The sequence below is a fragment of the Hermetia illucens genome, chromosome 4, assembly GCF_905115235.1.
Source record: "Hermetia illucens chromosome 4, iHerIll2.2.curated.20191125, whole genome shotgun sequence".
NCBI lineage: Eukaryota > Metazoa > Arthropoda > Insecta > Diptera > Stratiomyidae > Hermetia > Hermetia illucens.
This window is the reverse complement of record NC_051852.1, coordinates 118486423-118513601: the sequence shown is the minus strand read 5'-3', so window position 1 is coordinate 118513601 and position 27179 is coordinate 118486423. Positions and strand designations below refer to the sequence as shown.

At 41.0% G+C, this 27179-nt stretch overlaps 1 protein-coding gene across 3 annotated transcripts in view; it reads left to right on the top strand.

Annotated features, from left to right (window-relative positions):
• Nucleotides 1-25396, top strand: part of LOC119655871 (5-hydroxytryptamine receptor-like) — a 225883-nt gene extending 200487 nt beyond the window's left edge. The window contains exons 5-7 of one of the 3 annotated variants that reach the window (XM_038061999.1): nucleotides 530-827; nucleotides 1659-1694; nucleotides 24182-25396. In XM_038061999.1, coding sequence (XP_037917927.1) covers nucleotides 530-827; nucleotides 1659-1694; nucleotides 24182-24769 — 922 coding nt within the window. In that variant the 3' untranslated portion in view covers nucleotides 24770-25396. Of the gene's footprint in view, nucleotides 1-529; nucleotides 828-1658; nucleotides 1695-24106 lie in introns of all 3 variants that reach the window. The other 2 variants (XM_038061998.1, XM_038062000.1) reach the window with 2 other exon arrangements.
• Nucleotides 25397-27179: the final 1783 nt, after the last annotated feature.

Genomic DNA, 27179 nt, shown 5'->3' with positions numbered 1-27179 from the left:
TTCCAACTTTATTTCGCTACTCAGCTGAACTAGAAGTTATGGGAAAAGATAAAGTACGTTCTTTGATGGATATAAATCCTCGCGAAGCAAAAAATCCAAGCAGACGAAGAAACACCACTGCAGCATATGTGCGATCTGAATGCAGCAAATGTACAACAGGAATGCGACGATTTTTGCAACAATGTGAGGCATGTTTGTTGGATGGATGCCGACACGCAATATTAGAGACTGCAAGCATTCCTCCTTGGATAATGCTTGGAATTCAATTTTTCACACAGTGACCGACATTTCTCGTCAAGAAATATGGATCAATGATGACATGTAGGAAATAATGACAAGGACGAAATAATAGATAGACCCCAACCCTACCCCGGACTAAATTACCAAATAATTGCTCGGGACATGATTGAATTCCCTCAATTTCGGCCAATTTACTCAGTTATTGACGTATTATCCACTCTAATATCTTGCATGACGAACCCCGAAGATGATTATACAAATATAGCAATTTCCTTAATTCTCTTTATAGATATTGGGCTGTAACGAATATCGACTATATCCACCAGAGGACAGCACGCCGTATCGGCGTGATGATACTTGTAATCTGGGCCTTATCCTGTCTCGTTTCGATAGCGCCATTATTAGGATGGAAAGATTCCAAATGGGACGAACGTGTATCGAAGGACTTCCAATGTATTGTATCGCAAGATATAGGATATCAGATATTTGCGACGGCATCTAGTTTCTACGTTCCACTGCTGGTTATACTGGTCCTCTACTGGCGAATATTTCAGACGGCACGTAAGAGAATTCGACGAAGACAGCAGGTAATTAATTGATATTGAAGCATTTTCAAGTTGTTTTTTGTTCCAGACAAGGAAGTTTCCTTTTTGAGACGTGCATTGTGTTATGGGTGTGGTATTTTGTTTTGTATGTATGTGGGATGTGTGTACTGTGGAATGAAGTTGAGATAAAAGATGAGGTGTGCTTGTGTTGAATTAGAATACAGAATAGCGACACATACTCGATTTTGCTTAATTTTGCTACCTAGCTGACTGCCTATCCTGTTCCGTACCACAAATTTAAACTTTCCTTACGTTGTGCTTTACTATTTTCTACAAAACTAGATACTTTCTCTTGACTCTTTTTGGCTTAGTTATGCTGCGAGTTTGTCCTTGGGATAGACTTGAAGATGAGTTTACAGTTGAGCTGTTACTTTGCTCCTTCCTTATCTGCTTCTCCTAATTTTTGCCACACGCACATTCTTACGAATGCCTTTACTGCAATGTCTTTACGTGGCCTTCATGGTTGTGGATCAGTTTTCTCTTCAGAAATCCTCCAACTTTTAATCAGGACAGAGTATTTGCATGTTACCCCATAATCGACAATACTAAAGGACATTCCTGTTGGATGTGAAAACTAGTCCACAACTGTAAGTGCAATCCATTCGACACCGAACGAAGCAACTACGTCACAGAACACTTCCAGCAAACCAAAAGAGTCCTTGTCGCTTCAAAAACATACAAAATTTGAGAGCACCACTCAGCCAAGTAGATCAAGGAGTTTCTGTTGTTTGCTCTTATTTGGTAGTAGATAACCTAAAATAAAGAACCGTAAACGATCCTAACTACATAAAGGCATTTCTATTACATATGCAGGGTAAATCCATAGTTCATTTAATGCCAAAAGCATTTGTAAGTACGAGTTCTACGAATACTACTACAGCTTAGTGCAGTGAATTAGTGCTTTCTTTGTCCTGCCCGTTGCAGCTAGTTTGTGTGGTTTTTGCCGTCATCCTGGAAGCAGTCACAATGAAAAAAGTGAAAGGACTCTTGGCTATTGTTTAGGGACGTCTCCTATGCAACCACTCTCTTTGTTTGCGAAAATTAGCTTTAATGTGTCTCCTGCAATTACGGACACGTCCTTTCACATAACATTTGTATTCGGGAAATGTCCCTAAATCATGGCATTGACAAAGAGGACTTCTCGGGGTCAGCTGTACATGACTTTCTTTACAAAGCATTTAGTTTGGGAACAAAGCAGTGATTCAATTATATTGTCTTGCTTGGCATTGTTTCAACTGGAAATTATGATTGCACAAGTTCCATTGCTACGTGCTTGCGGATAATAAATTTTCACAATTTGAAATACGCGTTCAAAAAGGCAGTTCATTTTCCATGTGCGAAATATATGTTATTTCAGTAGCAGTTGACCCCGATTGCGACGATTGCGAACTTTTTCATTTTGACTGGCATTCCCTCATTCAGAAAAGCATGATAAGTTGTTGTAACTGGTTGACTTTGTGCATGTAGTGCTAGAAATTTGTGTATTTTCTTTAATTAAATTTAAATTTCTTTAGTTCAAAACTAAATTAAGCCGGTATAAACGTTCATACGAATCCTTGCTTCATACTTCATTTTTCGGAATTTATTTCGTTAAACAAAGCAAAGCAGCTAGATTAAGCAGCGCAAGCAATAAAAGATCAAGAGATGTAAACTCTGTCAAGAATCCAAGTGACAATCGTCTTAACAACTAAATTTGCGAGATATCCTTCGCATATTTAAAACCCATTTCAGCTACTAGCTTTGCCGCTGTGACGGTAAAAGAACCATACATCCAATCATTGTACGTTAGAACCTGTCATTTTCTTCAGAAATCTTCAGAGTTAACTTATGGAATATATTTTGGTAACCAAAACAGGAAACTCTTTCTTTCATTTATATTGAGTTGGAGAAAAAGAAATTTCGTATTTGTGATCGAAATTTGACGCCTTATTTAACATACTTAGAATTAGCGGATTTAAATCAAATATGTGCTATTTTGTTGGCAAACTTGTTACCATTTAGAAAGCAATTTCATAATTGCCCCTTATAAAACCCCCCCTCCTTATTTGCAAGAAATAAGCCAGTTTTCGCAAGCCTGTTTTGAAACCAACTTAGTAGCACCAAGAGCGTTTTGCATGGACTGGAAAAGATGGTAATCACTTGGTGCCAGGTCCGGACTATAAGGTGGGTACGATCCGAGCTCCCGCAGCTTCTGGCGGGTCATCAAAAATGTGTGAGGCCGAGCGTTGTCCTGGTGGAACACAACACCATTCCTATTGACCAATTCTGGCCCCTTCTGGTCAATCGCCTGTTTCAGAGGGTCGAGTTGCTCACAGTAGAGGACCGAATTGAGGGTGTGGCCATAGTTGAGCAGCTCATAGTGGATGATTCCCTTACAATCCCACCAAACGCTCAGAAAAACCTTTCTGGCCGTCAATCCGGGCTTGGCGATGATTTGGGCCAGCTCGCCGCGCTTCGACCACGATCTTTTTCGCTTGAAGTTTTCGTACGTGATTCACCTTTCATCACCAGTTACAATCCGCTTCAAAAATGGGTCAAATTCGTTCCGTTTCATCAGTGCATTGCAGGTGTTGATTCGGTCCAAGAGATTTTTTGCGTCAAATCGTGTGGCACCCAAACATCCAGTTTTTTTTGGAATCTAATATTCTGCAAATGATTCCAAACGGTTTTATTGAGCAAATGCTCACATGCCTACTCGTATGATTTCGATGATTTTACCGGTTTGCACGACGTTTGGCCTACCTGTACGTGGTGTATCTTCGACATCCAGTACACCACAGCAAAATCGTTCGAACCAACGCCGTGATGTGTGAATGGTTACAAAATCAAGCCCATTAACTTCACAAACTTTTTCGACCGCCTTCGTTGCATTTTTACCTCTGAGGTAGTAAAAACGTAAAATATGGCGAATTTCTTGCTTGTTGTACTCCATATTTGACGCACTATAACTTGAGACTGAAGCGTACGATCAAAACACTGTCATGGAGGCACTTGTAGCACAGATTGTCGTCTTCAAATCGCCGTATAGAATGACCCGATGCGATAAGTACAACACGAAATATATTTAAGTGTCGTCATCTATTGACAAAATACGACATTTCTTTTTCCCCAACCCAGTATTATGAAAACTCCGGCCCTTGGAAGGAACATTTCCTGAACTTCACTATTAGTGGATGCAGTGGGCGTACTGAAAATATGTTAATATCCCCCGCGTCATGCCAACGACCTATCTCTTTATTGTCTTCTCACATCCGCAAAAATTAACATAATCTCAAATGACCAAATTTTCTGTCACTAACTCCACCATCCTAACATCCCATTCATTCTAACCTTCTAAGATGGTCGTCAGTACCAGCATCCAGCTTGATGTCATCTAAGTACATCAGGTGTGTCAGTTCGAACTTAGCCCGTAGGCCATATTTAATTGCAAAACCATGCCCTCTAGTATCATTCAGTAGCCATGAAAGAAGGTTCAGTGCCGAACAAAAATCACAGGGGACACAATGAGGCTCGGAGGTATTAGCACCCTCAGATGCACGCACTGATTGGGTGGATGCCACCCTTCCATGACTGTCACCAAAAACTTTATTAGTTTCGGATCAATGCGATACAGATGCTGGACATCGATTAGCCAGGTATGCGGAACACTATCGAAATCCTTGGCATAATCGATATAGCAACTAAAGAGGCTTCTTTGGCCTCTAGTTGCCTGTCCTACAGCTACAGAGCCGTTAATGAGCTGCTTTTTGAAACCTCTTTACAATACTCGGTTGCCGTTCTGTTCCTCGGAGTGAATGTTGTTGGTCTCGAGACGGGCATTGACCGTAGAAGGTTGGTAAGTAATCGGTCTCGTGTGTGCGGGGTCCTATACCGTGTCGTTCTTAAGGAAAAAGTAGGCAGTCCCCGCAGTGAGGAAGTATGGAAATTCCTCCAGCCGACTCATGACCTAATTTATATTGCGTGCTAACTGACTGTGCACACTGGTAAATTTCTTATACCAGAAATTCCCCACCAGATCCAAACCTGGCCCCCTCCAGTTCTTCGAGCTGTGTATCGCTCGTTTATCTTCCTCTTCAGTAACATCCGCAAAATTCATGTCAGGCGTATTGGCATGGCTGGTGCCTTCGGCGGTGATCTACTCAATATGCTCACCATGCTAGGCGGCTAACCTCCAAAGTCCATCCCAGTATTTTTTCACTGCCGTTACCGAAAACTTCACTGTCTGGACGCTCTGTTGGGATTCGTGAGATCTGAAAAAGCTCAGCTGGTTCCTCGCATATGTTGCATTCTGGACACGTCTAAAATGACTTTCACCATACCGTCGTAACCGACTGCATATGAAAGAAAGTTTCTGCTTTAGTGTGTCCAGTATTTCAACTACGGGTGTCTCACTGGGGATGACATAATGCACATTATTTCTCACCCGTTGGCTGGCAGTGCCAGTGTTGATGTGAATCAGTCTAGCAATGCCTTGCCTTAATGAGTTCCGTCGAAGTTCCGGACGAATTTTCCATGGTGGATCTCTTTGGTCACTCAAACCAATAACGTGAAAGCGAATCTTCTGACCATGCAAACTGACAGCACCACAATACACAAATGATTGTAGTTGCAGCAGCGGCATATCACCACACAGTCGAGATGCAATCTCATCATTGATTTGAGATAGAATTCCCGGAGTTGCTGGAGTTGCATAGAGCCTGGGAATACCTAGTCTATGCAAAGGACCCATATCCGGGATTTCTATACACGCTCTTTGAAATTCGTCCCGAACCTGATCCAATTGGATTGTTGCGCCAACGACTGTCACAATTTCGGCAGATGCCAGATTTTACCCAATACTAGTACTAAGTGCCAAGCATTTGGGCTCGGACGATCCTACCTGCTTAAAAACTAAAGGGGCGCTGGTGCTCATATCAGCTCACAGTCGGGATGCAATCTCATCATTGATTTTACATAGAATTCTTGGAGTTCCTGGAGATGCATAGAGCCTGGGAATACTTGGTCTATGCAAAGAATCCATATCCGAGGATTCTACATACGTTCTTTGGAACCTCTTCGGAAACCTCAACTGGACGGTGGAGTGGAGTGCTTCGGCGAGTACTGAAACTGTTACCTGCAGCGCGGCGTGGTGTTGTTGATACCGCCGCCTCTGCCCCCCATGGACTCTCGTTCACCAGTTTCCGCGATGACCTCAAGCCGAACACACTCGCTGATGGTGGCCGGGATTGTGTCGCTCCGAGTAATAAAGTGGTACTGGTCTGCGACTCGCTGCACAGTCACGTGCGCGAATTGCGGGAAACGCTCGACGAACCTCTGGTGCAACAAGGGGCGGTAAGATGTTGTACCCACCCCCGCCGTTATTTCGTAGTAGGAACGGATCATGTAGAGGTTCATTTCTTCAGTCCACTTCATCCGCTGCCTACGCGAACCTGTTGAAGTGATCGCCAAAGATTGTGACGAAACAGGTGCAACAGGCGGAGCAATGCTTCTAGTCATCGCGGTGCCTAGACGTTAGACCGCCGGGCTTGGGATCAGCTTCGGCGGAGTTAGTTCTTTTCTATATTTTCTATATTTTTTTTTATTTTTATTTTTGGCTTAAAATATTGGTTACTCTGGACTAACTTCTAAGAGAAAACCGTATTCAAATCCTTAAATATTAATTTTTCAATTCGGGAAAGGGACTCCACGCAGGATTGCTGCAATCAGAAAAGCGCTGTACAGACAAGATGTGGTTCTACAAGTGAAATCCGTGAATATACTTTCAGATAATAATCCAAGTTTTATTTCTTGCGGAGGAGGAGGACTTACAAGAAATCTTTTTATGTTCGTACGGACCTATAGCCACAATTTTGGAAAAATTATCACTAATAAGTTTTTTTCTTCACTTCTAAAGAGAGGCTTAATCGATTGGTATTTTGATTATGAACTGTAATGTAAAAATTTGCTCCCAGAAAAATCTTGATCTTCGGGCTCCAAATAGATATAATCCCTTAAGCAAAATATGAATTGATTTCTAGAAGTTAAAAACTTCTTTGGGTGTTGGTAAATGGTGTTACTCTGTTCCTGCGTAAAGGTAATTTTCTGTTGTGCTTACAACATAGATTTTCCGAAAAAGGTTGAGCCCTATGGGGAGTTTCACAGCGCAGGGAATATAAGAGCCGTGGCCTAAAGAAGCAATTGTAGGCAATTTTTCGCCTTTTTGTGCATAGTAAATCTCTGTGCGGATACGTGTATGACTAACTCAATTCTATCCAGGCCTAACGAGGCCAGAAAGGAGTTGAACATAGCTTGCATTGCGCACACAGGCCTTTTTGCTGCCGGAGAAACCCTGCGGATCATTGTTATGCGATCCATTCCGAGTTGTTGTTTATTTTTATATTAACTAGCTTAGCTCTTACCTGAATACTGAATATGAAGTCCATTAAGTGGCTATTTCTTCCACCACTGGCCCTTTACTCTCCGCAGAACTGGTATCCTTAATTATAATGGTTGGAGGCTTCTGCCCCAAAAATAATAAACATCGACTACATAGGAGAAGCTGCTCTGCGTCCTAGAAGAACTGTTGTGCCCCTTTTATTGGATACAGTATGCCTATTAACTATAGTTTGTTAAGCAAGCTAACAATCGACAGGAATTTTGGCATATTCCCCATTTCCAAGTATTTCAACTTGGCATCTGGCATCACGTATTCTCCTAGGTACCTCAACCAACTTTGCACAAGTGCAGCACACATGTGAGGAGGTTTCGTCATTCTCCGCACAGAATCTGCAGAGATTGTCCATAGATATCCCCAACTTCTCCAGGTGGTAAGTGGCTCAGCAGACAATGACCAATAATTATTCCCACTATGATCTGAAGGCTCTTCTTGTTGAGTTATAAACCATCCTTCGAGCAAAAGCGGCCATTCTTCCGCTCCCGACCAGTTAGTTCGCTGCCTCATTGTCTTGTAACCCAACATGGCCTGAAACCATGAGTTTCCAGACTATTGAGTGAGCCACGCGTGTTCAGAGTTTCTTAACGTATTCCCAGGCCACAGGTCCGGCAATCGTGCGCAATTTGATCGGAAAGTGGAAGTGATAGTGGATAGGTAATACATTAAAGAGGGCGACAATTGCATTACTGATTATCTCAGGCAGTGGAATCCACTCTCCCAAGATGACCAAAGAGTGACCCATGAACACTTGGAGCAGAATAGTAGAGAAGGAAGGCTGCGTCTCAGGAAGTTTGGGGGGAGCTTAGGGACATTTCAAGTAAACGCAAACGATGGCGTATAGGTGTGGTTGAGGCACTTTACCCCCCAAACCGGGTGAAGAGCAGCCATATATGTTTGTTTTTGCGTCAAGGCAGTTTTCTGTCGTGCTTGCAATATAGATTTTCCAAAAAAGGGCAATCCCGATCAGAGAGATGCACAAGGTTGTTTGCAATACGGAAGTTGTAACGGCAAAACGCCATGGTAGCACAATGCCTTTTTGTTCCGATGACAACGGCATCGAGAGCCCCAGAAAGCGGGGTTCCTCCAGTTCGAGTGAGATTTCTAACGGTACAGGTTGGATATTCTGGGGTTAAGTGAGGTTACATGGTGGAGCTCTGAAAAGCCCTCCTTTTCCACTTGCATCATAATGCTAATCTGGAAATCGTGGCGAAGGCAAACGTGAGTCTTGTGTTGCAATGCCGCCTAAGGTAACCGCAAGGCGTGCGTTATTAGTTAGTGGTAGTTTTGGACATACTACTTTCTCCCTAATTCCGTCGCATAATGACGAACATTTTAATAAACTAACGGAGACTTTCGCTTCAAAGAAGAAGGAACCTTTCGTGATCGATGACTGATAGGAAAACATGGTCTTGGGGCCGTTGCGATAATAGTGAAAGTTTTGTGGATTTTTGCAGTTGCTCGTTATAGGTGGCATTTCGTCCGAGTGCTAAGCTTGACGATCAGTGGTAAACTGAGCAATTGTCTTCTTGATCGGCCTCGAAGGGTATCACCATCTAATCATCGCTTGCTTTCGAACGTGACATTTGGGTATTTAGTAACTAATATAAGGTTAGAACGTACGTATCAAGCAAAGCTTAATCCACCCAAGAGACAGGAATTTGAAGTTGGCAGCAAAGTCCGCCAGTATTGTATCCTGTTTTATTTTCGGTGATATCCTTCATGGTGCCTTGGAAAATGTGAATAGCTTCGGTGGAACGTGACATCTTTCCTCAAACCCCTCGGCTAGGCTGGTTACATCTGTTTGCTTTTTCACCGAGCCATGGACTTTGGCCAAAAGGTTGAGGTTGTTCTGTGCTAACGTCCTTTCTGTGTCATATGCATCGTCAACGCTTGCCTATGTCGAATCAGCTGGATATTCTGGCCTGTTCCAATTTCGAATGAAAAACATCGACGGCACGCAGGCAGGTTATTCATAGATATATTAACGGGAAGGCAGAAGTGACAGTGGATAGGTCGTATATTTAGGAACGGCCACAAAACTAAGAGACTCGAAATAGTAAGGGAGCAAGCTTCTCGGAAAGACTTGAAGCGAGCTGAAACATGTATTGGCGATTCGATAATGATGACACGTAGGTTTGGTTGATGCGATACACGATTAGCAGAAAACCGCAACGGTAAATAAATATTTTGCGTAGAAAACCATAGAACCTTTGTTACCAAATGCTAAGCTTCCTATTTCCGACTTATTTTCGTTAGTATATCATCAAAATAAGGGAAGAACTGTGATAATTATATTCGGATCGAATTCAATTCAATTCATTCCTCAACAAAAATTTACAATTTGAATCTGCATATTCAGAAATTGTCAATTGAATCGAAGCAAATCCCTAATAATCCCCAAATACTGAAATTGTTTCCCACGGGAAATCAATAGACCCAATTCATAATAAAGAACATTCCAGTCAAATTAGCATTTGACATCGATTTGCTCCATCTATTGTAGCACATCCTGACATACCGAGTTCTGCCTACTTAACAGTCGAAATACAAACAAAAAAACGTCGATGGAAATAGTACAATGATAAATTAGACGGTTCAGCAAATCATGATAGGCTTTTTCAGCCCCCACGAATCAGTCAAAGTTGCTACACGTGTTCATTATGCTCGGATTCTGATAACAATGAACTAAGCCGGAATGTAGGGGATGTTTGTGGAAGTGATTCCATCTTTTAATCTATGGCTTTTTTGTGATTATCAGAAAGGTGTATTCCACGATGACAGTATGGGTTGAATACTTGCCTCTCGATCTCGTGCCCCGGGTTCGAATCCTGGTTGCGTCACCAATGTTTATGTTTGTTTCTGTATTGGTCCCGCTGCTGGAGGCTTATCACTTGCACAGCATTAAGTGCGGTGATAATGAAGCTGAAGCAGAGTTCCATGGAAAATGAAATAGGAAAAACTAACAATAAGATAGAGGAGACTGTATTAGTACCATACATATATTCGACAAATGGGTGAACAGGGGATATATACATTATATGCTCTATGGGGATGGCATTAAACAGACTATTATGGTCAAGGCCAGTGGGGTGGAAAAGCATAATTGTGTAGAACTGAATGCAATGGCAGCATATTTGGTTGAATTATGTGATATTTTCATAAGACTTTCCGAAATAGTTAATTCTTTTCTATTGCGTCTATTTGCATTCGATTCAATATCGATTATAAGAGAGGGGGCGCAAGGTTATGTAATGTGGTTTTGCTGTCGTCAATTCCTAAATGTTCTATTTAGATAATTTACTGGAAGGGGGTCGGTACATTTACGTAGATAATAAATGGCCAAACTAATCACTTAATGACACAAATAAACCTACTCTATTACTATTACGGTATTATCAGATATGCAGTGAAGGAGGAGTGTATTAGCTCTCTGGAGCATTGTAGTTTCGATTTCTATTATATTTCTAGTATAGTCAAAGCTGAAGTAGTAAATGTTATTTAAAAAGATTGTCAAAAGGGGTTATTAAGATAAACCTGTATGCTTTACATTGAAGCGATTTGAATGGCTACAATGAACAGCTGAGCAAACCTGTAGACTTCATAGCGGAGTCACAAAGTCTCTACTCAAGTCGACTTGTATGAATTACAAAACTGATACCAATATCGTCCTCAAAGCGAAATTATTTTATGAAAGTGAGCTTCAAATATGCAGATTACACGATTCAGATTCACAGCTGGTCCTGAAATGATGACATAACCTTATGGCAAGCATTCGCTTTCACATTCTCGCATCATCTGTGTGGAGAATGAAAGCCCACAATGACTTAATATAGGATATTATTGATCCTTATTGTCAACTTAATAAATTATATTTTGTAATGACTTGACTTGACTTGGCCAAAGTCACAACCAGCGATAACCATGATGAACCACCACATCAGAGCGGTGAAGTTGACGAAGTCCGCTAGCACCGAACTGGAACTCTAACGAACTAGGCGCCGAGGCGTGTTTAAGGTCCAGACATGTGGGAGGTGGCCTTTTTGTGTAGCCTAAAATCATATCATAGCATTAACCAAATTTCATGTGCCCTTCGTGCAATGTGATGGCACTCAAACTTTTAATTATCGACGGGTATATCGCATGGCATTATCTAAACGCCACAAATGGGTCGACGGCTAACGTGATGCCGAAAAGCTCGGATTACATCCGAAGGCAGCTGCGATCCGACTATTCCGGAAATGAATTTCGTAGATATTACTAAAGAGGCAGTTCGATGAACTTGAGAGTTCCTGGCCTGGATTGGGTTCAGAATTTTGCGGCATAAATGAGGTCAGTTGTCAGCTGGAAGGATTTCAATCCTTCCTCATTGTAGGGAAACTCATAATTTTCAATATTATGATAAGGGCTAATGTGCGCTTTGCGATCAATAATATTCTGTCCGAGAAGCAGAAGGTTTACCGAGTTGGATCAAAGGGTTACAAAGATAAACTCTTAGGTTAGTCGACTAGAACCAAGCTTTTGGTGGCGTCTCTCTCACCAGTCGGTATCTTATGTATTTATCACATATATAACAAAGAAGTAAAAACTGCGATGTGTTCGCCGCGTTCGAGAAAAGAATCCTCCGAAGAATTTTTGGTCCCCTAAATGAGGATGAACTATTCCGTAGCTTACATACCGACGAAATCTATGAGCGATACCACGAGCGTTTGGACTGGTTGTGGAAAGTTAGGCAAGTCCCTTGTGTGTAGTTGTTTGTGAGGCAGATTGCGACCTTGACTCCATCTTTTAACATGCTGAGTCGGGTGAAGTCAGACCAGGTAATGAAAGTTAAAGGAAATGCACCGCAAACACGTGAATTGCCTCCATTTGTGGAACAAACGGCTATTTACGCGAGAGCTCTTTGCTGAGACGTAGGACGACCAGTGCAGAACTCCGAGACCATTAATCATCTCAACAGTGGTGCCGGGGCAATACAAGGGCAGCATAATACTCTATGTGAGGTAATTCATCAGCACCTTGCATACCAGCATAGGCTAATCACGGGAATGTGTCCAGTTTGCCGGTATGAACCGCAGGCAGTAGTTCTGCCTGACGTGCTATTAGTGGAAAAGACGGGTCACTCTGCATGAATTGTGATGCTGTTATCCCAAGATAGCAATATTGAACGAAAATATGCGGAGAAGAAGGTAAACTATGAAGCATTGGCTCGGGGAATCAAAGAAATTTGGCGTCTTGAAAGTGTTATGGATATTCCCACAATATTGTCAGTTACTGGAATTGTACTTAAATCCCTCACGGCGTCCCTAGATGTCAGATAGTCTGCTTCAAACCATGCAGAAGTACACCATTCTGCAAACGTGTTTCTCTTAGTCACCACCACCAAATCCATTGAATATATTAGGTTGGTAGGTAAGAACGCGTGAGCTTAATTACTTGGCACTTAACCTTTGGCCGGATCGCATCAAATCTTCAGATTAGGTAACTCTAGCTGCTTTTACCATTTTTTTGCTATTCCAAGAGAAACGGGCGCTATCAAGAAACACTTTAGCTGTTCTAAATCAGATCTTCAAGGGGCGGCGATCAGATTTCAACCGCTAAAAGACACGTTGACGTATAGAAAAATCGAAATTAAATAACGAAAAGTAATGATTCGCGAGCTCAAGTCCAATATATTTTCCGCATAACAATTCGCTGAACGAAATCAAATTAATTATAACAGCTCCCAGATGGAGTTTTCCTTGTTTTCCGACAAATTTATTGTTATTTCTTTCTGCCAAACTTTTCACTTTTCACTGTTCAACTGAAAATCACTTCGCGAATGCTATTCACGTGTAAGTATCTGCCACTGATCATCCTTCGCGTTATTTTCAACTTAAAGAACTGCTTCGTTCGCATTCATCTATATATAATAACTCCAACAAATGCCCTGCCTTCCTGACTACCCTCCACCGATTAGGCGCTTGTCTGGTGCCCTAAGTAAAGCACCATTTTTTTTTTAATTCACATTACTGGTCGCCCGCATTCCATCAGGCTATCAGCTTCTGGTCATGTGAAACAACCCAGCAGTGCGAATATTGCCTCACCCAACTTCACAATATTACCTACTCAAATAGCTCTCCATTGATCCGTTAGGCAAAATCTATTAAATTGCATGTCGTTTTTTAGTGGTTACTGCATGCCAGACGAGTCCATTCACTATCGGTTGTTAGAACATGCCTTTATGGCATAGTCTGGATTTTCCTGTACAACCTCGTTAATGGTAACACAAGTGCTTAGCCAAATCGCCTCATCTGCTTTGTGGGGTAGAATTTAGGTCCTGAAAGATGGAGTTTGAAATGCAAGAGAGTAGATCTTTGTTAGAAGACATTGCAAAAGCTGTGTTCTCAAATGCCATATGTCTCAATATGGTTTCATGGAGGGCAAGTGTGTTCGCGAATTGGTTTCAACGAAATTTCCCATCAAAGTTATTAGTGGCCAGTAAGTTTTAATGAAAAGTCCTAATAGAATAGCCAATGAACATCAGCACACTGTCTCCAAGGTGCTCCTGGAAAGGTCAACCTAGGTAGATTTTTTCCAAACGTAGATAAAAGGAGAGTTACTAAATGCACAATTAAGAGGAGAGAAAACCACCCTCTCTTTTCCGTAATCGAGTGGAGAGTGTCTATTCATAAATTACAGGAAATCAATACTGTGTAAATCGGATCTATTATTCGGCATACTCAACGCGGGCTTGATAACGAATATCTAAGCAAAAGATTGATTTGGAAGATAGTTTCCATTATCGCCTAATAGTAATGTCGAATATAATATACAAATACGTATTTCTGGGACCCCATTCCTAAAAGTTCAACCAAAGTGAAAAAGTTGTTGCCCATGTTTCGCTTTTTTTTTGAAAGGCATTTTTGGAATTCGGAAGCGTTTGAATGGGTCTAGTTTCCCCGAGTCATCGTTTACTCCTTTCAATATATCGACATTATCTAAAGACAATCGCGAACCTTATGTGGTTGCTCCTCTTCCTTACGGATTCTGCTTCCTTTATGTCTGCCTTACACAGTCTGGGCAAGATATAATATCTTGTATATGCCAATTTTTCCGGTACACTCTTTCCTATCTTTAACGCAAGTTGTTTTGTACGTTTTAGGTCCATCATCAGATAGCCTCTTCAGGAGGAATTCTATGCCTATGCGTACCAGGTACTTGAATGTGTCTAATTTGACTGAAGCAGTAATGATTTTGCCCCACCTAATAGAATTAAAGAGGTTTCCCACATCGAGAGTAACTACCGACCGCATTGACAGTAAATCTCGCCTTTTACAATCCAAACTCCCTATCTGAGAGAGCACCCTCGCTATTTATCATCAATGCAAGTCAATTGCAATTGACCGATTTGAAGAGTATAGCGTTGCCGTTTAATAGGCATATAGGCCTATAAGATGAAGGATCGCCCAAAGACTTATTTGGCACCAGGATTAGCACAAACTTCTGTTTTAACAGTCCCTACCAGAACTTAACTGGGTGGTTCATAAGCCTGGGACTTTATTTTCGAAAATTTTCTTCGCGGTTTCCACGACTTCTTCTGTGGCTACCTCGGGAATTTTTATGAATAGTGGGTGGAAAGAGAAGAAGAGATTGTTACTGATATCCTGCAACAAATCAGAGTTCGTGATCTGAGGTAAGCATTTATTTTTGGTTGTTGCCAAGACTGCTTTGTATGCACCTCCCAATTGGTCGAAGTTCGCTATCTTGCATAACCTCTTGAAGTATTCGCTTGTACTCTAGAGATGGTTGTTCGCAGTTCTTTCTTCGTCCTTCTCTATCGGTTTTAAGGTCAATTTTCAGAAGTTCTTCAATCCGGCATTCCACCAGCAGTTGGGCATTCGCTTCTTGAGTACAATGCGACGTGGCATGGAAGGGTCACATTCTTTCTGTATCCTTTAAATTCAGCTATAGGAACTTCATTTATGAAAAGCTGAAATCACCTACTTGAACGCCAGGCAACCTATATTCCATTTGAAAGGTCTAATTCTCTCCTATACAAGTCATCACGAACTGAACTCCTATTCTCGAAATTCTCAATATTAAGGGAGATATGAGCGTTTAAAGTTTTTCAAAAGGTCCCTCCAATTTCCGCCCATTGCCCCGGCACATAGATCCCCCAACCTGTATACCATTTTAAAGGTCTTATTCGCCCCTATACAAGTGATTACGAATTAAGCTCCTATTTTCGATATTCTCAACATTAAGAGAAATACGTGGGTTTAAAGTTTGCAAAAGACTCCTCCAATTTCAAGCCATTTTCCCGGCACCTGGGCCCCCAACTTCTATACTATTTGAAAGGTCTAATTATCCTCCATACAACCCATCACGAATTAAGCCCTTTTTCTCGAAAGTGTCAATATTAAGGGGAATACGAGCATTTAAAGTTTTCCAAAGATTCCACGGTGGTGCAAAATTTTTTTTTGCAGCGAATATAGCTATGCGAGGTATCAAATCAAATGTCCGAATTAGTACTTTTGACATAAAGGGTCAATTACTTCAAGGACCCGTTCCCAGAAACTACTCCTCCGAAATATCTGAAAAAAATATGGAAGTTCATGCACATTGTGTCATATCTAGGCTACAAAATACTCCACTGCACCTGCTCAAATAAAGTTCGTAATAATATGTTATTATATTTTGAAAATTTGCTGCGAACCTCCCTTAAGTTCAACCCATATCTGAAAAATGTTCCTGTAATATAGAAGGAAATCCTAACATTAGTAACAAAACAGGTCAAATTTGCTTCTTTCGTGTCAAATTACTACTCCCCACGATATACATCTGTCAGAACCACATCGAATTGAATATCGGATATATTCAACGCATATAAACTCTACATAAAAAATCAACAAAACCTTTCATACTCGAAGCGCTGAGCTTCCGGTTTCCGACTTGTTCTTTCCTTTTTCCCCTCATGGGAGTTTCACCCCCTCCTCTTGATAATACATATTGTTGGCCTCGGAGTAGAACTGTGCTTCTTTTGGGACGGCAGAGGTTTTGGTTGTCATCCACTCTTTTAAAGCCAAGTGTGCGCTAAGCAAAGAGCAATGCATCAAACTGAAAGTGGTGAACCCATTCCATTTTTAAGTGGTGAAACTAGTCCTTTAAGGAAGAATCCTTCTAAAATCCCCAGCCCACCCCTGTTATCTTGAAAAAGTAAATATCTTGGAAACAGAAATTCACGGTCTTACTGAGGAATCTCCTTAGCATAGGATACCAATTTTAGGGACACAATACGACCGAAACTCTCTTCAGGGTTTATTAGAATCCGAGCATGTCATAATGATGACTTTTATTCAAATTGAATCTGAAAAATATGTGTTACAAAGCATTCCATTCCAACACATTGACTGAAGATCCAAATCATATTTTCATAAGAAATTATATTCCAGAATTTAAATGTGTTTAGATTGTAGACAACAATACGATTGAATTCAAAACTTGGCATACCCAAAGAAGACCCAGTAATATTGCATTGGCAAAGGCATCCATGGATATCCATGTTTCATAATTCAATGATTGTCTGTTTTGTGTCTGGTATGGAGTAATTCCCATCGCTTTACAAATGTCCTTAGCATCCCCATTATGCAGAATAAATACGTTTAAATCCTACAATAACAAAGGATTGCAGTTGGATGATTCCCATCTGGTCTGGATGTCATGCCATGTTTACATAGTTCGAGGTCAGGTCTAAATGCTAAATGTATAATGGACGAGATGTAAACCATTCACTCGACCTGAAGTACATTGAGTGATCCCAGAAACTTTGAAGAAGATATGCAAATTATATGGAAATGGCTCAACTAAGGATAAATAGCATTCTATGATTAATCCAATTTTAGTACAATAAATGATTTTGGAATGGAACTTCGAATGCTGTCTGCTACGTTTACCTGTACTTCTGCAGTTTGAATGGTCCTAGACTCAAGTATTACTCGCGCTCCAGTAAGGAAGGCACTATCCGTATATTTGCAATGGTTTCCAGGAACTGAGATCTCAAAATAAGTATTCCTTCCATAACTTGGATAATTAGGACTCTAGGAGTGGATAGAAGCACTTTAATTGCAATACTTAACGTAGTTAGTATTCCTGATTTCATACTTCAGAGCCGAAGTTTATTTGGTAAAAATGCTAGACGTTTAGATGAGTCTAATTTAGGTTTTCAAAAAGATAAATTACAAACTTTATTATCATTCATTCAGACGAGATGTGCGGGGTTATTAGACTAGCGAACTAGGGGGAAAAGGAATAAGAGACCTCTCACTGAAAGTTGATTTCGTGTTTACTTGAAATATTATCGCAACGCATACTTTATCCTTCTCTTTATTGTATTTCGATTGAAGTAAATCCAGAAATTATACGCATTATTGCCATTTTCTGGATTGACAAAAACTGTGAATGCCTTCAAAGAACGTAAATCTTGAATGTAAATGCTTCCCACAATGCTTGAACACTTAGTGCTGGAGCTGGATCCTATTTATTTCATCCTACCCCTGTGGTTTCTTTAATGAAAGATTATTTCCTGGGTCGACTTCGTAAAACACTTTGCTCTTTGCTCTTCCTTTCTAATTTGTCAATAGTTAATCTTAATATCCTTTCAGCCTCCCTTTGATAAGCAGCAACGTTTGCAATTGTTATAGAATAACCATGAACATCAGCTATTTGTTAGTATTATCCACCAAGATATGATCCTTTCAAATCCTCATCATCACTATATTGTCCTTTCTACGATTCGTCCTGTAAACTGACTTGATCCACTCTTCCGCTGAGTATAATCAGGTTACTTTTAAGTATCACTGTGTCGGTCTCAAGACCCGACTGCCTAGGTCCTCCTCCATCACTTAAAGTATCAGTTCCTGTGGTTATGAGCAGGATAAGAATTCTGCTGCCTATATCCTAAGGTGGATACCACTTCTGGAAAAATGTTAGCAAATATGTCTATGCAGAACTGGGTCCCGCTAAATAGCTGATGGGAAATCAGGTTTTTCACAGAGTCTTAACGATATTTGAAGAACATTTCAAATTGCAGTTTTCAGTATTCCTATCTGCTCTCATTTCGAAATCGGGAACTGATATTGAGGTACTACCATTATCTAAAAAAAAATAATCCATGCGATAGTTCTTAACTCCACCTCCCAGTGTGACTACTTCGGTTCATATGTTCTCATATACAGTGTCAACAGGATAATTCCCTCAATATTGCTTCCGTAAAGCCATTCTATCCCCTTCTTTGCTAGTTCGTATGTTACCCTGCAATATGAAGACACTATTATTCAAGGGGAGAGTATCCAGCAAGTGAAGGCATTTGCATGCCAGTTTGGTGAAACGAATTGTCTTGCTACATTAGATCTAACCGCATGCGCTCGAAATTTTTTTCTTTGGGCCAATGACACCTGCAACCGCTCTGTTATATTCAGATACACTCTATAACCTCTTCTACTGCGCATTCGTGCTCCAAATCGCTTGCAAAAATGAAATTTCGCTATCACAACGCCGTAGTCGGTTCCAAGCTCGGTTGTGAATGAAAGAGGGATGGATAGCTTCAGTCTAAATAGCTATATGCCACCGTGAGAAAACTTTAAACTCCGTTGTGAATAATCGGCGGGAGTCGTCTGATTTGGTAATTGAGTCGGGCTCCGGTAATGGACATCACGGTGTCCAAACCGCTAATCTTGGGTTGGTTCGACGTCTAAGCCCCACGATCACCAGGAGCATGGCTCCGCCTGCACCAGTTGTTTCGTCACAATCTGGAGCGACCACTTCAGCAGATTCGCGTAAGTGGCGGATGAAGGGGACTGACGAAATGAATCTCTTTATTATCCGATTATTTGCTGTCTAACCCTTGACAAGTCTATTATTTGAGAAAGAGTCAATGCATACCTCGAGACCAATAACATTCTGTCCTAGGAGGAAAAGACCTACCGAGTTGGATCAAGTGTTTACAAAGAGTAACTCATTATCGTCTCGATAATTGTAGGACAGAGAACTAAAGGCCAAGGAAATCAAAGAAATATCTTTAGTTGCTACATCTTTTATGCCAAGGCTTTTGGCAGCTTCCTGCAATCCTGGTTAATCACTGTCCTAAATCTCCTGTATCCATATATGTCCTGTATCGTATTGATATCTAAGTAATAATGCTTTGGACGACTATCGTGGAAGGGTGGCATACCACCTTGACAACGCGTTCATCTGAGGATACCAACACCTGAGAGCCCACTCACAATCAGAAGCAGTCGACATGTTTAGCCATAATATTTAGAATTTATATTAGAGAAGTGTCGAATTCAAGCCATTCACAAGTCATCACGGCCCACATGCCGGACATAGCACTGGTGACCGACTCATACAAAGAATTCTGCAAGGAACCCACGCTCGAGTTGGTGACCTGATCTCTGTTGTCCGAATTCCTGCGACATGAGAAACTGGCTTCACTAACTTCTGCATTCGGAATAATGCCGTGAACGAAGACCGATCTGAAAATTATCCAGCGGCGGATATATACTACTATGTATACTCAAATTCCGAATGCATCACTCGAATTCCCCTACGAAATGGATAAACCTGCCTCGTAACATCGGAGGCAGGACGTGGCTAACGTAAGATACGTTAAGCGTTTATTGTTTCAGCAAGGAGCAGGCGAATCCCTTGCATGTGGGTGTTTGTGAAGCAAATTGTGGGCTGACCCTACTTAACTTGAATGATCGATTTTTCAATCCTTTGAGTTGGATGGATTCAGAGCAGGAGCATATCAATGACGTGAATTGCCTTTGGTGGCTAGTTGTCACTTTGCATTTGTCGAACAGATGGCTGTTTGCTGGGAAGCTCTTTGCTGACACGGAGAGATTTATATATGCTATTCAGATAGCTGAGTCGTTAGAGCACACGACGGAAGGTCGCGGTTCAAATCTCGCTGGTGGTAGTGGGATTTGTATCGTGATTTGACGTCGGATAGCAGTCGACTCAGTTGGGAATGAGTAGATGAGTTAAATCAGGGTAATAATCTCGGGCGAGCGTAATGCTGACCACATTGCCTCCTATAAGGCACTATAATCCTGTAGTGTACCGCTACAGTCTTGAATGGAGTGTACGTGCCCAAACACACTTCAAGACCCTGATCCAATTAAATTGTCGTGCCAACGATTATTATTATTCAGGGCAATGAGGCTGCTACTTAAGCTTATAGAGATCTCGTTATGAAAGAGCGGGTAGAGAATGAGCAATGCAGAATATGTGGTTCGGCGCTAGAGACGTTAGACCATTTTATTTCTTGCTGTTATGGCACCGGTGAAAGGCATTCAAACATAGTCTGATCACGGGGACATGTCTTGTTTACCGAACGCGGGACGGGTGATCGCTATACACCACACAACAAGCCTGACGTGCTGTTAGATTAGAAGGCGGGGAGCTTCATATATTATTGATGTTGCTATCTCCCATAATAACAACATTGAAAGGAAATACGTGGTAAAAAAGGTGGATTATGATCCACTGGCTCGTTAATCAAAAAAATTTGGTTTCTCAAGAAGGTGGCTGTAGTTCCTTTAATATTGTTAGCTACAGGTATTGTACCTAAATTTCTCACGGGTTCCTTTGATGTCCTGGGAGTCTCACACAGTTTGGTTCAAACCATGCAGAAGTATACTATTTTGCAAAGGACGACGTCTTCTTCCATTAAACTACCATCGATCACCACCACAAGAGCCCTCTATATTCTGAAATAGATAGGATCGTCCTAGCCTAAATGTTTGACAATTAGTCCTAATATTAGGTAAAATCCGGCATCTGCCTAGATCGTGACAATTTGGGGTACCACTTAGAAAGAATGTCAATTTTTTCATTTTCCTTGGTGTTCGGCGGATTTAGTTTCCAGAGCACTTCAAGATCGCCATCTTAAACTTTACTAATATGTGGATTTGAAAAAGAATCAAACTTTGACCAGGTTCTGGGATACTAAGTCAAACAAGTCTTTATAATTTGAATAGATCTTCAACGGCTATGTTCAGATCTGGTCTCTTGGTCAGTAGATTTCCACCATAGTATTCTCGGAAAGCGTTCCGATTCCCTGCCCAAAATTCCTCCTAACGTGTATTACTTACGTGGGTGTCGAGTGATTTCCCAGGAACGGAGCCCTGTCTTTTGTTCAATATTCATGTAGGTACCGTGATAATCCCCAGGCACTTTAGCTAGCGATAAAAACTTTGTGAGTGCAAATGAGCGTGATATACTTGAGCTACATCCGTATCATCTACAAAATGATACGGCAAGCCTGTGTAACATAGGCGCATTCAATTGGCCCCGCCTCTCCTCTACCCTTGCTACCTTACTCTTCCGTAAATCCTGGGAATCTAAAATGTTTTCCAATGAGACAATGATCGTGAAGATTCCGAAAAGAACCATCCTACTTAATGAGGTAACTTGAGACGTATTTACGTACTTCCCCCTGTTAGGACGATATCAGCTAAAAATACCCTACAACACATCGAGTTAGACCTCCAAAGTTTGATCGTCAGAGTGTAGGCTAGCTATCGTTCTGGATACTTCTGCATTGACCACATTAACATCCTTGAGATTATTGTGAAGCAATGTGCGAAATTTACATCCCTAACTTTCACTGATTTCGAACAGGTTTTTGGCAGCGTGAACAGGAGAAAAGCTGCTAGCGATTATCAAAGTGACACATGATGGTCCAAAATCTGACGTTTTGCATCGAAATGGAGGGCGCAGAGTCCAGTAGAAATCCATCTTGTCAATAATACTTTTCCTTCCTGTTTATCAGTGACGCTCTTCATTCAAACTCCTCGTCGTCTTCCCTACATGGCGTAGAAAAGGAGAAAAGTGCAAATCCCTAGGGAAATCGTAGGATGAGTTGAAGTATATTACCTGAAACAGACAGCAATGGCCTCACATAGGAGTTTATGACATATGACATCATATGACAGATGGTAACTGTAGCAATTTCGAGTTCTTTTGACAATATGTGAATTGTTGCCTGACCATAAAAGCGATTTATTTACTGCTCCCCCCCCCCTCCTTTTCTCAGAAACTTGGTTGAAACTGTGAACGGGCATGCACACAGCAGTTGTTTGTTGGAGCTACGGGAGTCCCCATAAAATAAATGCAAAATATGGATGTTAGGTTTTCCACTGAATGTAGTTATGTAGGGTACCACATTAACAGCTTCAAGTAGAACTCTTCGAAGGAGGCTGTAGCTTTGGCATCAGCTGAAGTAAAGAAGGGATTAGAAAGGGGTTATTTCAATAAAAGAGTTATTCTGGGAATCAAGCGGAAAAGGGCTAGTGAAACTAGACGACTGGATCGTAAGAGGTACTTATATTTCTGGGTGGTCAACCTCTATAGGTAGCATGCCTACCAAAAAAGCAAATTCACGGAGACCGCACTCTATTACACCACTGCAAAAATTCAGAAGGCGATGTTTGAAAAATAATACTGCTTAGGCCCATCCATAGATACCGAATGTGCCTCAATTATGCCTCATTCGCTGTGATTTATGAAGCGACAAGATAGCATTAGAGTCGATCGGCACATGCAGGAGTGGAGCAACATTGACATTGACATATTGAAGCAGAATACCTTAGGGTTGCCTACAAGGAGAGTTCCTCTCCCGTCTGTTATGGCTACTCGTAATGGAAACATTACTATGGCTCTTGGACAGAGCAAATTATCGGGCAGTTTGCGAACACAGCATGCGACTTATCAACTCAGATAATCCAGTGGCTCTAAAATGGACTCACCGTGAACACTAGGAAGACAGGACTTATTATGCCTGCTAGGAACACTTAGTGGGGCAGGTATCAGAAATCCAGCGGATGCTGTAGGTCTGCGATAGGCAAGATCTACAAAGAAACTCTCTCTCTCTCTCTCTTCTATATTACTACCTATTGGAGTATTAATGATCTCTATTTGTTACAATATCTGTCCCCTATCCTATAAATGCATTCTTACGGATTCGACTAACCCCGCTGCGGCAATTCCACTTTTATCCTAAGGCAGTACTCTTTAATATGAAATGTAAAATTCTCAAACAGAAGACAATTCCAGACACTTTGAGAGTCATTCAGGGCGCAAATTATTACAATTTTCTCTGTTGGGAGTCTCTTCTCTGCATTGTCATCTTTTTCTCTATTCATGGATGTTATTTTTGTTGGTTCCCGAAATACGGTATTTGTTTTTTCACCATATAGGAACAACCAATATAGGAACTAATATTCTCAATCTGTTTAATACTATTTAAATCTTGGCTGATGAACCACCTTCTAACCCAAACAATTCTAAAGTATCTTTTAATTAAATTCAGGATACCAATATATATATACGCAACATATACGTTTTAAAGCTTTATTGCATGTAAAAAATAATCCTATTTTAATATTTTTTTATTTTCGATAACTTTCTTGTATGTGTATACTTTATTGTGTGTAGTATTTGTGATAAGCACTGAATCTGAACTCACTTTTGCATAGTGTGCAAGGCTTTCGATGCATAAGAGTCTTATTGTTTTCTGATAACTAGTCTGAATGTCCTACGTATGTCTCGTGGTTTCAAGGCACTGCTTTATTGAACAAATAAACTAAGACCATATTGAACGAACTTTTATGATCATCTGTCTTAAGCTCCTATTTCTGAAAAGTACTGAAAGTTTCATGAGAATCCGTTCAATATGATCTTCCCTCTTCCCAGTCCTGCACAATTTGCCACCAATTTGCCTCTCCTTCCCCAATTCACCTGACACCCTGCAACGTTGTGCGTACATAGTATACGTACCCCTTAGGCTGCTCAGACCCATCCTGAACCCCTGGCAAAGTCTTCCTGTTTGGCACTAACGGCCATTGGTTTCCGATGGAAGGTGACTGCAACTCCACCATCATCCGGAGGCGGCCTGATAGCGACAGCAGCAGGAGGATCGGGAGGTATTGCGGCGGCCGTTGTTACTGTGATTGGGAGACCACTACCGACAATCAGCGAGACTACAACCGCTTTCACCAACATCTCATCAACACACACCAGTCCCGAGAAGGGTAGCTACGGGAATGGGGTTGATCGTGTCGAAAACGATCCCCCCACCGCGGATATTTCTACATACGGTACAACGGGGACAACACCAAACTTTCGACCAACCATCACGCGTAAGAAAACCCAAACGTCTGTAGATTCGAAACGTGAACGCAAAGCTGCCAAAACGCTCGCCATCATAACCGGGGCGTTCGTATGCTGTTGGCTGCCATTTTTTATATTAGCCATTTTATTGCCCACTTGTCAATGCGAAATATCACCACTTGCCATGAGCCTGTCCCTCTGGCTCGGTTACTTCAATTCAACGCTTAATCCGATCATTTATACAATTTTTAGTCCGGAATTTCGACATGCGTTCAAGCGGATCCTTTGCGGACGACGCAACAGCATACGAAGGCGTACGCGTTGTGTGCGTCGTTAGCAGGAAAGCAAAAGTGATGAGCTTGAGATGAGTAAATTTTAAATTTTCAATGAATAAAATGTGAAACACAATCGATAAATATTCATCAAGACAGCTTATCACTCATTCACCATCCTTTACTCTACAGACGCTTTCATTTTGAATCGATTAACACCTAGAGACACAACAATCATCTCACTTGCGAAGTCCCTTTTAAGGACGAAAACGGTAGTAGTGTAATAATGCGACTTGCGAACGCCGGGTAGCATATTCGATGAATAATTCATTGATTCATGACCTGTTTCATATCAAATTTTAATTAAGTACATTTTTGTAGCATTTTTTCTCACTCTTTCATAAAGTTACGACTTTTCAGCCTTTTTTGGTAGATATAGATTGCATTCTGTTTCAGATCAGCCGATAAATCTGCATGAAGTATTCCCAACATCTTTTTAGTGAATCAGATGGTATACCTTCATGAATTATCTTACAGTAGCTTTTTGTATTCCTCAACCTAAAATTTTGAAATGTGAAAACTGAAAAATTAAGTAAGAGGCTTCCTTAATTGCGGACTAATTCTCACGTATGGAGCTTCTAGTGGATCGGACTCTTTAGGTCAGTATCTCAGTGAATCAAGTCATCCTTATATGAATCTTGATCATAACATCTCATCCCGCATGGCCAAGCTATTTTATTGAATAGCTCATCAGACTTCATATTATTCTTGGCCTCCTCTGCTGGATTGATTGTTGTTCTATCTTTTTTTAGGGTCACATGGAGTGGGCCTTGCGTTACTAAACCTGCTTCTTCAAGACCAGGGCTTCAGAAAACATTATATTCTTATTCCTTCTTCTTTCAGTTCCAAGCAAATGAGAAACCCAGTGCTACTCTATTCTTATGCAGGACTAGATGCATTTTTTTGAGGTCAATAAATAATTCTGTGGCTGGGATTATTTAGGTGATTCTGGAGTCAGAGAGACATTTAAACGCCCGTTACGCTTGTTTGATGAGTTCGAAATCAGCAGTGATTTCATTACAGTTGGAATGCATGTTTACTACCCACCGCGCTGAAGACTCGAGCAAAGGAGGGACGAGTTAGACACAAATAAGACCACAATCCTTCTGGACCAAGCCAACGGAATGTTTGGCCAAGTTTTCTGTCCGTGCCAAAAGTACAGTACGTGCAGACTACAAAGGATATCCATGGTGCAGCAAGCCAGCTCCTTTACCCCTCCTACTCATAAAACTTGATAAACTTTTTGCATTCACGTAATCTACTAATCTTGAACGTCCCCTGGAAGTAATTTATTTTAATGATCTCTTTTGATCGAGAAAAGAGTGGTCCTGAATTCAACATCTACTTAGCGATCGAACGTACTAATTTCGAGCAACAATCGATTCTTATATTGGAATTTTTGCCATCTTTTCTTTTGTTATTGGTGCTGTGCCATTGCTGTTATTGTAGTCAACTGTATGGCCGGTTTATTAGACAAACAGTTAAAGGCAATTTACATGAGAAATGACTTGACGTAAGCGGTCTGCAAATGGCGACCGGAAAGAGCAGCAATTTGCTCTATTAGGAGATCAGTTCACCAGTTGAGGAGATAAAAATTGTAGCTCTTATTTGCATTTATCTGAGAGAAGAGAGAAAGAAAAAGTAATTTTTTTCAAATATGTGCGTTTGGGCATCGTAAGTTTGAGTTGAAATATAATTGTTTTCAATAGTGGCGCTCCAGACGTTGAGAGAAATTGGGTGTTATTGAGTGGGTTTCAAAATTGGGGTAGAGAGTAATCCCAGGCATACATTTGTAAAAGCAAATTTGGAAGGTTCCAACCAGTGAAGGTACATGCCAAGTCTTTGCGTCTTCCATTGTTTTGTGATCGTTGCTTTTTAAATGTCTACAAACATTGGTGGGTGGTTGACAAGAAATCACTCTGTCGATGAGAGATCTTAAGAAAGGCTTACGCTTGATTTAATTGCATTATATTTGTTGAATTTTATTTTATTCGTTTTGTTTTTACTTATTTTAATTTTCTTTATTTGCGGCATATTTATGTTTAATTTGACTTCCCGTGTAGGCAGGCAAAAGTGGCAGAATAGATTTCACAACTTGCCAAAACCCATATTGATTTGTGGCGACACACACCAGTTCAAAGGCGGATTTAACAAACATAATTTTCCTTAATTTCGACTGATTAAGCGAACTAAGAAGGACTCAATGCATCCTCTCGGACTAGCCAGCAAAGGGCGGGTTTACGCATGCCAATGAATATTACATTCCTTAGTTGTTTTTGAACTTGAATGGTTGAAATTCGGAGGGGTTCCAGATGGTCTTATGATCAAACCCGGGTCTAAAGTGACTTTTGTCACACTAATTCACCTGTTAAAGCGCGAATCGAGATGGCCAATTACAGTTCCCAGATACATCCG